General features: G+C 44.1%; 1 protein-coding gene across 1 annotated transcript in view; it reads right to left on the reverse strand.

The window, feature by feature from the left end:
• LOC126184406 (CLIP-associating protein 1-A-like) overlaps positions 1-13,309 on the reverse strand; it is a 246,603-nt gene that overhangs the window by 66,705 nt on the left and 166,589 nt on the right. The window contains 1 exon segment of the mRNA XM_049926790.1: positions 435-552. Coding sequence (XP_049782747.1) covers positions 435-552 — 118 coding nt within the window.

A 13,309-nucleotide genomic window follows, 5' to 3' on the forward strand; every position in this document is an offset into this window, starting at 1 on the left:
CTTACAAGAATACGAACAGTAAGAGTGAAACCGAAGAGAATGAATTGCTTTTATTTCTGTGTATTTCATGCCAGTTTTCATAATGCTGAAAACTGTATGTTCAGTTTCCTTGTAGTTACATGTGTTGCCAAAAAAATATATGTAGCCTTAAGGCTTATAAAAAAATATTCATGCAAAATTATGCTTTGATTTTTACTCAGCATGTTTCAAAAAGGAAATTTTTATACCGACAAGTAAACATAGTATTCAGATCACAAGTAGTCATCTGAATGTTCTGGCCCTTCTCCATTTCTATAAATGTAATCTAAAGAAAGAGTTACATGTCTATGAACTACTGTCAGACTTAGCACATATATTTATGTTACACAGGTGTACACACAAAAAAAGAAAAAAATAGTGACACAATACACTCAAAATAACAATGGGACACTTACCAAGGCATCAGCTAGTGCAGACTCAGCTTCCCGACTCTGTTGTAATATTTTTTGGGCCATCACTGGTCAGGACTGTCCTTGGCGATCGCTCACATTGCCAATATGTCCAGACCTCCCTCTGTAGAAAATACAAATTCCAAGTTCAGAACAAATTCTATTACGAGTATAGTTTAAATAAATACTGAAAAATGCAACATCACAGATAAATCACATCACATATTTCAAGAATATTACGGTTAAATTTGTTTTTCCCATTCAAACATTCCCTTTTTTAAAGCTCTGTACTTCTTATTCCCGAAAACAATACTAAGTCTGGTTTGTTGTTACCAAAATTCAACTGTACTTTTCATATCACCAAGTACTGTTCGTAGAAAATGTAATAGGGAGACAATCTCTAATGAATCATAATGGATAGCAAAGCGCTGTAATATTCATTGGTTGGTTGTTTTGGGGAAGGAGACCAGACAGCGTGGTCATCGGTCTCACCAAATTAGGGAAGGATGGGGAAGGAAGTCGGCCGTGCCCTTTCAGAGAAACTATCCCGGCATTGGCCTGGAGTGATTTAGCGAAATCACGGAAAACCTAAATCAGGATGGCCGGACGCGGGATTGATCCGTCATCCTCCCGAATAGTAATATTCATACCAACCTTTGGGTTACCATTAGTTTTACTTTCAAAAAAACAGAACGAGTTACGGTAGACACAGGATATATTACACAAATTAAATAATAATGTCTGTAATAAAGAAAGAAAGTTAAACATACATTCACATGCTCAAATAATGTCTTAACTGGTACATCAATATGCTTTAACTATGGACCTGAAAAATTCACATTTGTGATAAATGCTAATATCTGTGCAAATTCCAGCTTAAAATGCAAACTACCTAATAAATGCTACTTTGTAAAAAAATGTATCTAAGTGAACAGGATGGGAGTAACTGAAAACTGATAAAAATTGTAACATGTTGACCAGTATGGCCTATCAATTTGCAGTTGCTACTGTTCAGCCATAAGACAACACAATTAAACGTATCAAATACATCATCAAATAAGTTGATTTCAAACTCAATTACACTCAACATTTCAGCTATCATTAATTCACCCTTTTGCCTTTGGTTTTGTAGAGATAGTGGCCTTAAACATAATGTTACTGGCGTTAAACATAATGTTATTTTTAGCGAGGCCTTAAACATAATGTTATTGTTAGCGACTAGCAAGCAATCACTGCATGTCAACATCATTCGATTTCTATCGATTCACCTATTCCAGTCAGCTACCCAACCAGAAGTCTTCCTGGAATGCATGCATATAGTTCAGTTCTGCTTCTACTATCTTGTTGGTTCTATCTGCATTGTGTAGTGGTACCAAATATGCAAATATGGATGTACATCTACATACCTACTCCATATGGTGAGTAGCTACTGGTCATTTCCTTAGCTGTTCCACTATTAAATGTGATGAGGGAAAAACGACTATCTATAAGCCTCTGAACGAGCCCTAATTTCTCTTACCTGATCTTTATGGTCCTTATACGAAATGTGCGTCAGCGGCAGTAGAATCAATCTGCAGTCAGTTCCAAATGCTGATTCTCTACATTTTCTTGATAGTATTCTGTGAAAAGAAAATAGTCTTCCCACCAGGGACTCTCTGTGATATTCACATGCTGATCGAACCTACCAGTAACAAATCTAGCATCCTGGTCTGAATTGCTTTGATGCCTTCCTTTAATCTGACCTAATGGGCATCCCAAAGATTCAAGTAGTACCCAAGTATGGGTCATACTTCTGTTCTATATGCAGTCTTCTTTACAGATGAACCACACTTTCCTAAAATTCTTCTAATAAATCATAATCAACCATTGCCTTCTACTGCAGTCCTTATGTCCGCATTCCATCTCATATCACTTTGCAACATTACAGATAAATATTTAATTGAAGTGACCATGTTAGCAGCACAGTGCTAATGCTGTATCTGAACAATACGGGAGTGTTTCTCTTACTCATCTACATTAACTTACATTTTCCTACATTTGGAACTAGCTGCCATTCATCACACCAACTATAAATTTTCTCATCTTATATCCTCCTACAATTACTCAACAATGACACCTTCCCATACTCCACAGTGTCATCAGCAAACAGCAGACTGATGCTCACCTCGTCTGCCAAATCATTTATGCATATAGAAAATAAGAGCGGTCCTATCACACTTCCCTGTGGCACTACTGTCCCACCCCCAAACTAACCAACCAGTATGCCCAGCCTACGAAGTCTGACATCTGTAATGATGGGTGGCCGCCAAACCCTATGACGCCTGGACGTGTTTTCACCTTGGTTTTGCCACGTGTTTAAGAAACTTACCACAGCAGTCCTCGAACATTCAACAAGTCGTGCAGTTTTCAAAATGCTTGTACCAAGCCTCCAGGCCATCACAATCTGCCCTGGATATAACTTGGATAGATCGCGTGCATTCCCATTCTACACATAGACAGTACGATCACTGACAATATTTGTACCGTGCAAGTGTCTGACTAGCAGTCATTCTGCGCCAGGTGATGCTGCTATCGCCTGGATGAGTTTATATCAACAGTAGGTCGGCGGTCATAATGTTCTGGCTGATCAGTGTACATAGGTAAGATGATGCATACTGCTGAACATGGTTGATGAGAACACTAATAGAACACCACATTGCAGCAGCATAACAAGTCAGCAGTTGCAGAACATTGCCTATCGGAATCGTATGGAATGTATTATGATCATCATACTACACAGACTTCTAACTTATGGAACTGTGTCATTAAAGGATTATTGAGATTGGGTATGGGAACTGCTGACCAGTCTTTAGTAAGAGCTGAGAACCCACTGATTAAGAAGACGAAGGAGATATCTCACAATGAACTGATTTTGGTGGAAAGTGGAGCAACAGCAGAGATTCCACCAGGATGCATCCTTGGTCACGAACTGTGGCTAGAGCAATGTGTCAACATGATGTGGAAGAGCACCGCACCAGTCCCTAAGCAGTCAGTTCACTATCAGCACACCCAACGATGGCAATTAGGCTGATTGTCAAAATACTGTGCCCATTGCACATTCACATCTGGCTGTTCACCGGTGAACTATTTCACCATGAATTATGCTTGAAGAATCAGTTACCCATTGTTGAAAGCTTACATTGTGCTTAATGACAGAAACAATACAAACACAGTTTCAGGAAAAGTAATGTTCAAGTTTTTGCAAAAGCCAATATTTCATTAGATATGCTGCAAAATCACAAAATACCAATTCTCGAAAGAAGATGTACCATGCATGAGGACTTTATGTGAGAAATATTTACCAGGTAAGTTATTTATATTTCAGATTTGAGACTTTTGTCAATTTTGAAAATAAAAGGCAAAGCAGACCTCAGATTTAGTGCACTAATTTAGAGAATATGCGTTTTTTGTGCGCACACACAAAAGACTATGAGCTTATCTGCACTCATTTAGTGGTGAATAGAAGTGCTGTCTCAAGTCTGCTGTTCACTGTTGCTACTAAACCTTAAATGTCACATTGGAATTACCAAAGTCATACATGGACACATAGAATATCCATTTTTTGTTATAAGGGTACCTTTTTTTTTTTTTTTTTTTTTTTTTTTTTTTTTTTTTTTTTTTTTTTTTTGTATTAAATAGCAGTAATTGATTTTCTGTGCATTGCCATGCCACATAATGAAAAATTTAGAAACCAACTGCATACAATCATAGTATATTGCATAAACAGGTAGTGTTTTCTATGTTGCTTTTCATATTTTTTATCCAGTACTTGTCACACACTGCAGCGCTATTCACCAGATTTATTTCATTTGTCATATGCACAATGTGTTTCGGTAAACAAATCCCATTGTAAAGTGGGTTATATTACATTTTAAGTGTGAAACTTGATGCATTGCATGTGAGTTGCTACGTTGCAGCGGTGACTTAACTGTAACATAAACACATTAAAACTGTTATGTATTTGTCTTTTATATGCTAGCAAACGGCAAAGTGATGCAGTTACAAAATTCTAAATGTTCTCTTATGAAGAAAATCATCTGCTACTCATCACTTACAAGTTCACTTCAAAGTTTCGTAAATATAATTACTTTCACACTTGGCACCAGGTAATATACGGGGTGTACATAAAGTCCGGGAACAATTTCAATTATTTACTGCATAAGAACCAAACATTGTACAGATGTCATACACGTCATTTTGAAGAGAAACTTTTATTTTTCTTTTCCTTCACGTATACCGCCACAGTGTAGTTTGGTAATTTGCTGATAGTCAGTGCTAGTCGCAAACATGGTGAGTTCAGGTGCAGAGCGAGCTTTCTGTGTACGCCTCCCCGATCACCAGATCTCACTTCGTGCAACCTTTTTTTTTCTGTGGGGACACATTAAAGATCTGTATGTACCGCCTCTACCACATGATGTAGCACAGCTCCGGGAGAGAATATGGGAAGCGACTGCCATTCGACAATGTCATGCTGAGATGGATATGGCAAGAATTCAATTACCAAGTTGACATCTGCCGGGTCACTCATGGTTTGCATATCGAATGTTTCTAAAAAAACTTTCAGAGTTTCAGTTCAAAATGCAATATGTATGGCATCTGTACAATGTTTAGTACTTGTGCAATAAATAATTGAAAGTGTTCCCAGACTTTCTGGACACCCTGTACAATGGTAAAATGTGTGTGTGTGTGTGTGTGTGTGTGTGTGTGTGTGTGTGTGTGTGTGTGTGTGTGTGTGACCTGGGGGGGGGGGAGGCGGCACCATCCTACTATGGCTAAGAGCAAAGTGGACAACCCAGTGGCATGACATGCAGCTGAACAAAACATGTTTGATTTCAATGGCTGCTTCAAAACCGGGACCAAGTAGATTGTCTCCTCCACCACAAGCTTTTCTATCCCTCCCCCTTCCCCGCCCCACTCCAAATTATTGCTTTCATTCACTGTGACACGTGCATTCTGTCTGCAGCAGATGGAGATAGAGGTTATGTGTGCATGAGGTTTGTCTGCTTGTTTGAATGTGTGTGTGTGTGTGTGTGTGTGTGTTTATGTTTATGTTTTCTTTTCTGAAGAAGGCTTTGAGCAGAAGCTGAATGTGTAAAAGTCTTTTTGTTGTGCCTATCAGTACATCATCTGTATGGCCAACAGCAATCTATCGTTTTCATAATACTGTCGATATTCCAACCTGGACTCTCCATTAAGAAAATTTAATTCATCTATGAAAGAAATGGTTTATAAAACACTTGCAAGGACAATTCCTGAGCATTGCTCATCAACCTAGCGTCCTTACCAGGTTGGATTAGAAGAAGAGAGAGTGAAGAGCCAATGAAGTGTGCCACATTACATCACAAGATCACTTAGAAATCAGAAGATCATTACAGAGATGCTCAACAAGCTCCAGTGCCAGACAGTACAAGAGAGGCAATAACAGAGAGGTTTACAAATGAAATTAAAGGGCGTACATTTCAAGAAGGGTAGGGCAACATATCACTTCCTCTAACAGACGTCTCCTGAAATATTAGTGATGAGAAAACTGCAGAAGCAGAGCTCATACTGAGATTTATTATCAGTCGTTCTTCACATCATGACTCACAAATGGAACAAGGGCGGGAGAAAAATGATAGTGGAACCAGAAATATCCTCTGCCACACATAATAAGGCAGCTTGTGGAGTAGAGATGCCGAGGGAGGTCTATTGGTGTGTATGGCTACATGTTCATCATTCACAAATTACTAAATAGTACAATGCCTTGAATATTAAAAAATCAGCATATTAGCCTTCGGTACTACTCATGTTACTAATGATACACACTCATTATACTAACTGATAACATTTTAATACTTGTTTACAGTTCTTCACAACATCTGACAACCATAACCCTACTGGAGTCGCCGTTTAACATTTCAAATTCTGAAGGATTAAACACACATTAGAATTATTCTGTATCCAAATGTATCAACTGAGAAATCATACATTGAATGTTAATCATTTGTCCTGTCAAAAATCAGTAATTCCTCACATTCAAAACAAAACCACCACCATGATTCACAGAATTTGCATGAAAACATACGTCTACTTACAGAAATTCTTATGTTACAAAAATTACCTCTATTTACCTCTAACACATCATCCTGACCTTTGAAAATAATGTAGGTGGGAGACTTGATTAACTCTGCAAGACTGCACGTCCACTTCTTACAAACAAGTTTAGGATAATTTGTTGCACGAGGTGCCATGGCCAGTAAACCAGGTTTATGAAAGAACAGAGCAGTGTTGAGGAAATGGTGGAGCAATGCTTCAGTGGTGTCAAAGTGTCTAGCCTTGCAATTCTTGGCATGTGCTGCACCACACACAGCTTTATGTGAGATAGGAAACAAACTAAGCTACACTTAACTTGTTGATTCAGAAGTTTGTTAGTCAAATGGCAACAACAGTGTGTATTATGCTGGGTAGTAAACTAGTTCGATATATAGCTAGAAAGAAGCAGACCAATCCAACAGGTCAGAAATGTAGATTATGAGAAATTTTGTTTTCGAAGAATAGAGTCAGTTAAGCAACAAGTTTGGCACCTTGGAAAATAATGTTATACAGTCATGGAGAAAAGGGGGCAATGATTTAGCAAAGACATTTAAGCAATCAGTAACAGATGTCACACATACGGAGAACAGAAATGAAAAGAAAATTTCAATTAGAACAAAGCAGCTACTAACAAGAAACCAAGAATTTTAAGCAAATAATGAAAGAAGCATGATAAAACATACCGAATTAATGGTGTGGTGGTGTTTGAAGTTTACGGGCGCTAAACAGCGTGGTCATCAGCGCCCAAACGCATAAAAGCAGGAACACATGCAGTGAAGGGACTAAGACAAACAGCGAACAAGGAGAACGGCTAAAACACACAGACCTGACGCAGTTCCAAATCCTCACACACAGAGGCAAAACGAGAGGAGAAGGGACACACTCAAAAGGAAGGGAAACACAAGGAAAAGAGAACAGAAACGGAAGGGAAACAAGGAGGTAATCGTGACTGGCTGACCTCTTACCTAAAACCTGGGTGAGCCAGTCACCCAGCAGTACATTAAAACCCTCTCCCTAAAATCCGAGGCAACAAATTGGACAGGACACAAAACCGTAAGACCTTAACTACAGTCGTTGCGTCATCTTGTAAAATAGAGGGCAAATCCGGTGGCAAGGAAACCACCGCCCTCTGGTCAGAGAATAAAAGACAGTCAAGTAAAATGTGGCGGACAGTAATCTGGACGCCACAAGAACTGCAGATTGGGGGGTCCTCCCGCCGGAGTAAAAAACCATGCGTTAAGGGACTGTGCCCGATGCGGAGGCGAGTGAGGAGAACCTCATCCCACCTGCACGACTGGTAGGACGTACGCCATGGCCGCGTGGTAGCCTTGACCAGACGCAGCTTATTGTCACCGACTGCCAGCCACTCCTCTTCCCACTGACGCATAACACGAAAACGCAGGACGGAGGTAACAGCATGGAGGGGGACGGCACATTCAACAACGTGAGGGAGGGAACATGCATCTTTGGCAGCCACATCCGCTAGTTCGTTTCCCCTAATACCCACGTGCCCCGGCACCCAGCAGAAGGACACCTCCTTCCCCTGCCGTTGCAGGTGGAGGAGGGCATCATGGATGTTCTGGACGACCGTATCCGCTGGGTACAAGTGTTGCATGGTCTGAAGGGCACTCAGGGAGTCAGAACAGATGAGGAACTTAAGACTGGGAACACACCTCATCTGCTCCAATGCCCACAAGATCGCAAACAATTTGGCATCAAAGATGGTAAACGCCGCAGGAAGCCGTAACTTGACGACTCGATCAGGGAAAACAACAGCACAACCAACAGAGTCCCCCTGTGTAGAGCCATCCGTAAATACTGGTACATGGTCGGGATGCTGGTTTAAAATATCAGAAAATAAGGAGATAAAAACAAACGCAGGAGTGCAACTCCTCCGGTACTCCGACAAGTCTAAAAGGACGCTGGGCCTCTGGAGCAACCAGGGAGGCAGGCGAGTAAAACCTTGTCGTTGGGGGGCCACATGCTCCACACCAAGGGACTCAAGCAAATGCTTGGCACGAATCCCAAATGGTCTCATTGCCCTGGGACGACTGGAAAAGTGACGTTCCATAGGCGGTCGGGCAACTGTAGAGTACGCAGGGGAGGTAGGACAGGCAAGGAATTGACACACCCGTCGCACCATGAGGAGTTGCCACCGGATGGTGAGCGGCGGTTCCCCTGCCTCAGCACACAGGCTGGGGATGGGACTGGTACGGAAGGCACCAGTGGCCAGCCTCATGGTGTACTGCATCAAGAATCTTCAGATACGAAGGCCTTGCTGACCCATACACGGTGCAACCATAGTCAAGACGCGACCAGACGAAAGCCCTATAGAACTGCAGCAGACGCGCCCGATCTGCTCCCCAGGACCGATGGCTCAGACACTTCAAAATATTCAGGGCCCGCACCTTGAGGTCTTTAAGGTGAGGCAACCACGACAACTTGGAATCAAAAGTGAGGCCCAGGAACTGCACAGTGTCCCTCAGACGCAATTCAGGGGAGGTAAAAAGACGTCGAGAACGATTAAAATGAACACACACACATTTTTTTTCTGCAGAAAAGGTAAAACCCGTCTTCGCAGTCCATGCCTCCAATCACTGTATCGTAAGCTGCAACTGCCGACTAACAGTGACAAGAGTGGAGGAAGAACAGAAAACAGCAAAATCGTCCACAAACAAGGAGCATTGGACAGGACTCCGGATAGTGGACGTGATACTGTTAATGGCGACGGCAAAGAGGGTGACACTTAAAACGCTTCCCTGAGGAACACCATTCTCCTGCACAAACAAATCAGATAGCACATTACCAACCCTATAACGAAAGAGGCGGTGGGAAAGAACCGAATGAAGATGGGGAGACGGCCACGAAAGCCCCACTCATGGAGTTGATTGAGGATATGGCGGCACCAAGTAGTGTCATACGCCTTATGAATGTCAAAGAAGACACCAAGACAATGCTGGTTACGTAGGAAGGCCTGCTGGATGGCCGCCTCAAGCAGGGTCAAGTTGTCGATAGTGGAATGACAACGCCGAAAGCCACACTGAGAGGGGCTAAGGAGATGCCTGGTCTCGAGCAGCCAAACCAGGCGACAGTTGACCATGCGTTCCAACGTCTTCCCGACACAGCTCGTCAAAGCAATACTTCGATAACTGCTGGGATGCGTTCGGTCCTTCCCCGGTTTGAGGAGAGGAATCAAAACCGCCTCCCTCCACGAGTCAGGGTATGTGCCACTAACCATATCATATTAAAACAACTCAGGAGAACTTCCTTGGATGACAGCAACAAGTGCTGCAGCATGCTGTACCGGATTTGATCATGACCAGGCGCAGTATCATGAGCCACAGACAGCGCCGAATGCAGTTCCCACATTGTGAAGGGGCAGTTGTAAGGTTCAGAATTTGGAGACCGGAAGTCCAAGTGACCCCTCTCGATGGCAGTTCGGTAGCGGCAGAATTCTGGATCACAGTTAATAGTGGCGGTAGATTCCGCAAAATGCATGGCCAGTGTCTGGGCAATGTCTCTCGGTGCCGTGAGGAGACATCCCTGATGCAGCAATGCCGTGACAGGTAGTTGGGTGCGTTTCCCGGAAATCCTCCTGATGGCTTCCCATACTTTCGTAGAATTAGTGGAGCGGGAGATGGAGTTCAAGAACAATTGCCATGACTGTCGTTTGCTCTCTTTAATCACGTGCCGTGCTTTGGTCCTTGCCACCTGAAAGGCCACAAGATTGTCAGCTGAGGGACGGCACTTGAAGCAGCGCAGAGCTGCACGGCGGGCTCGGATGGCGGAGCGGCACTCAGTGGTCCACCAAGGGACAGGGCGCCTCTTGGGATTACCGGATGACCGTGGAATGGACAATTCAGCAGCATGGGAGATCACGGCTGTAACATGGTCTACCCATTCGTGGACGCTGGCACGGTGTTCCAAAACAGCCAGTTGGCTGAAAAGTGTCCAGTCAGCTCTGCAGAGGTGCCACCGAGATGGCACTGATAATGCCACAGCCTCATCCAGGAGGCGAATCCAAAGGGGGAAGTGGTCACTAGAATGGAGGGCAGCAACAACCTCCCACAGAGCAGAATCCGTGTGTGCTGGAGAGCAAAAGGAAAGGTCAATAGCCGATGACGACCCGGAAGCAGTACAGAAATGAGTGGGAGCACCAGAGTTGAGGAGGCACAGTTCTTCAGACATCATGAGGCTTTCCAGAATGCGACCCCTGGGGCAAGTAGTCGGAGAGCCCCATAAGACATTATGAGCATTGAAGTCCCCCAGCAGAAGAAATGGGCGGGGGAGTTGGCTAATAAGGTGTGTGAGAGCCTCAGAGTCTATCACATCCTGAGGTGGTAAGTAGACTGAACAGACTGTGAGCCTCCGACCCACGAGAAGGTCAACTGCAACTGCTTGCAAGTCTGTAACGAGAGGGAGCTCAGATGAGGGGTGCATGTCACGGACAAAAACCGCAACACCACCCTTTGCCCTTTGCCCCGTCAGATAATCTTTCTGATATACGGTATAGCCCCATAAAGAAGGAGCATCAGTGGCCCGAAAATGTGTCTCTTGGAGACATAAGCACAAAGGGCACTCTCGTACAAGGAGTTGTAATTCGGCCACATGCGTCCTGAACCCATTCAGGTTCCACTGTAATATGGGAGCTAGTGATTAGGGTGGCTGAACTTTCACCCTTCCTCTGTGCTTTGGAGGAGAGCCTGTACCCGCCGGAGATTTATTCCTGGGGCGAGAAGATCGCCCTCGGTCGACATCAATGTCCATCAGCTCCGATGACGACCCACGGGAGATGTCAGACAGTACGATGGCCTCGTCATCGGACCGACCCTGACTAGTCTCCTCAGGTGGCAAAACCTTCACCTTCGGCGTCTTTGTCTTAGAATGCACAGCCTTGTCAACAGGTGGAGCTTTACTCGCCTGGGCAGAAGGCGCCATAGGGGGAGAGGCAGGAAGTACCCCAATGTCAGCAACCACAGCCTTGTCCGACGTTGCAGGGAGAGCCGCGGGTTGCAAAACAACCGCAGCAGCACAAGTGCATTGGCAAACGCAGGTATTAGTGCTAACACTAGCAACCTCCGTTTGCGTAGCAACAGTGGCCATTTGCACCGGTTTCTTCAGAGCAGAAGCGAAAGATGTTGTAAACACAGGAGGTTGCATGGCCTTAAAGAGCTTCTTGGCCTCACCATAGGGGATGCGCTTAGATGTTTTAATCTCCTGTACCTTCCGTCCTTCGAGATAGATGGGGCAGACCCGGCTCCAGACAGGGTGACTCCCAGAGCAATTCACGCACTTCACAGGCGATGAACAATCGGCTCCTTCATGGGCAGGCTGACCACATTTACCACAAGTGGCTATCCCATTGCAACCCAACGTAGTATGCCCAAAGCGCTGACATTTAAAACAGCGCATTGGGTTGGGGAAATATGGCCTTACTGGCAAACGTAAGAACCCCGCTTTAACATGCTCTGGGAGTCTCGGGCAACTGAATGTGAGAATAAACGAGTCGGATTTGACTAGGTTCCCATCGACTTGTTTCATAATATGCTGCACGTCAACAACACCATCATCAGCCCATTAAAATTTTAACTCATCTGTGGGGATATCCACCAAGTCCCTACATGTCACAACACCCTTACTATAGTTCAGAGTGGAGTGGAGCTCGGTCTCGATAGCGTACTCTCCGAGACAGGTTGCCTTCCGAAGAGAAGCGACTTGACGGGAACTGGAAGTCTCAACTAACAGAGTCCCATTGCGAAGTCGCTTCACAGATTTAAGTGTTCCTGCAATCCCCTCAAGACCCTTGTGGATGTAAAAGGGAGAAACCCTCTCAAAGCTACCCTCCTTCTGTTTAATAATAAAAAAAAACATTCTGATTATCAGCATGTGCTCTGTTACGACAGTCTGACAAATTTCGATCAACACCAGGCGCTGGAGGACTCCCAGCACGAAGCCGCTTTTTCGATTGGGTGTGTTTTCCTACCAGTGGCCCACCCAATCCACTGGTAGGGGGAAACGTAGAGGTCGAAGGGTCCATTGTGGTCCCATGAGCAGCTAGGGAACTAAAGGTCCGCTCAGACAGAGCCCCACGTGCCTGAGTAAGCCTGAAACAATTGGGGTGCGGCAGGTGCCCCAGAGGTTGCCCGCTTGCGACTGTTCCACCCCAACAGCCATGCATCTCATAGGCACGGAGCACACCGGAAGATTGAGGGGTTTTTATAGAGGTTGTCCTTCCTTGCAATCCAGGCGGTCAAGCCAAGATTACCATTCCCCGCAGCACACAACATTCCACCGCCGCGCCATACGGTGGTCGCTGAAGCATGTCCGGGGGTTACGGTGACAGGAGTCTGGCGGCGCTGACCACTCCCCAGCTCAGGACCCCGGGGTCGCCAAGCCCGTACTCAGCAAATGAAAGCTGAGCCCCTGGGGGCATACCGAATTTAACAAGAGGTAAAATATTTATATTCAAGAGTATGTGAGGTCACACAATGTATAATTTGTGTTGAACAATTGCAAACAATATAGGAATTTAGAAAACAAAGTAGGAATTATTATTTGGTAAGAAACATTTCATCAGTTAAAGATGACAGATCATAAGTAAGTAACAGTGAAGATAAAAAGTACTCAAAGACTTTTAAAATTTTTGTATAGAGAGAGATCACACATGGTCTTCAGAGCCTGATCACACAGTGCACGTTTTTAATTTTTATTATGATTTTAGATTAATCAGAAACAAACAGTTGATAATGAAAATGTACAAAAAGACATTT

This window comes from Schistocerca cancellata, chromosome 4, assembly GCF_023864275.1.
Source record: "Schistocerca cancellata isolate TAMUIC-IGC-003103 chromosome 4, iqSchCanc2.1, whole genome shotgun sequence".
Classification (NCBI taxonomy): domain Eukaryota; kingdom Metazoa; phylum Arthropoda; class Insecta; order Orthoptera; family Acrididae; genus Schistocerca; species Schistocerca cancellata.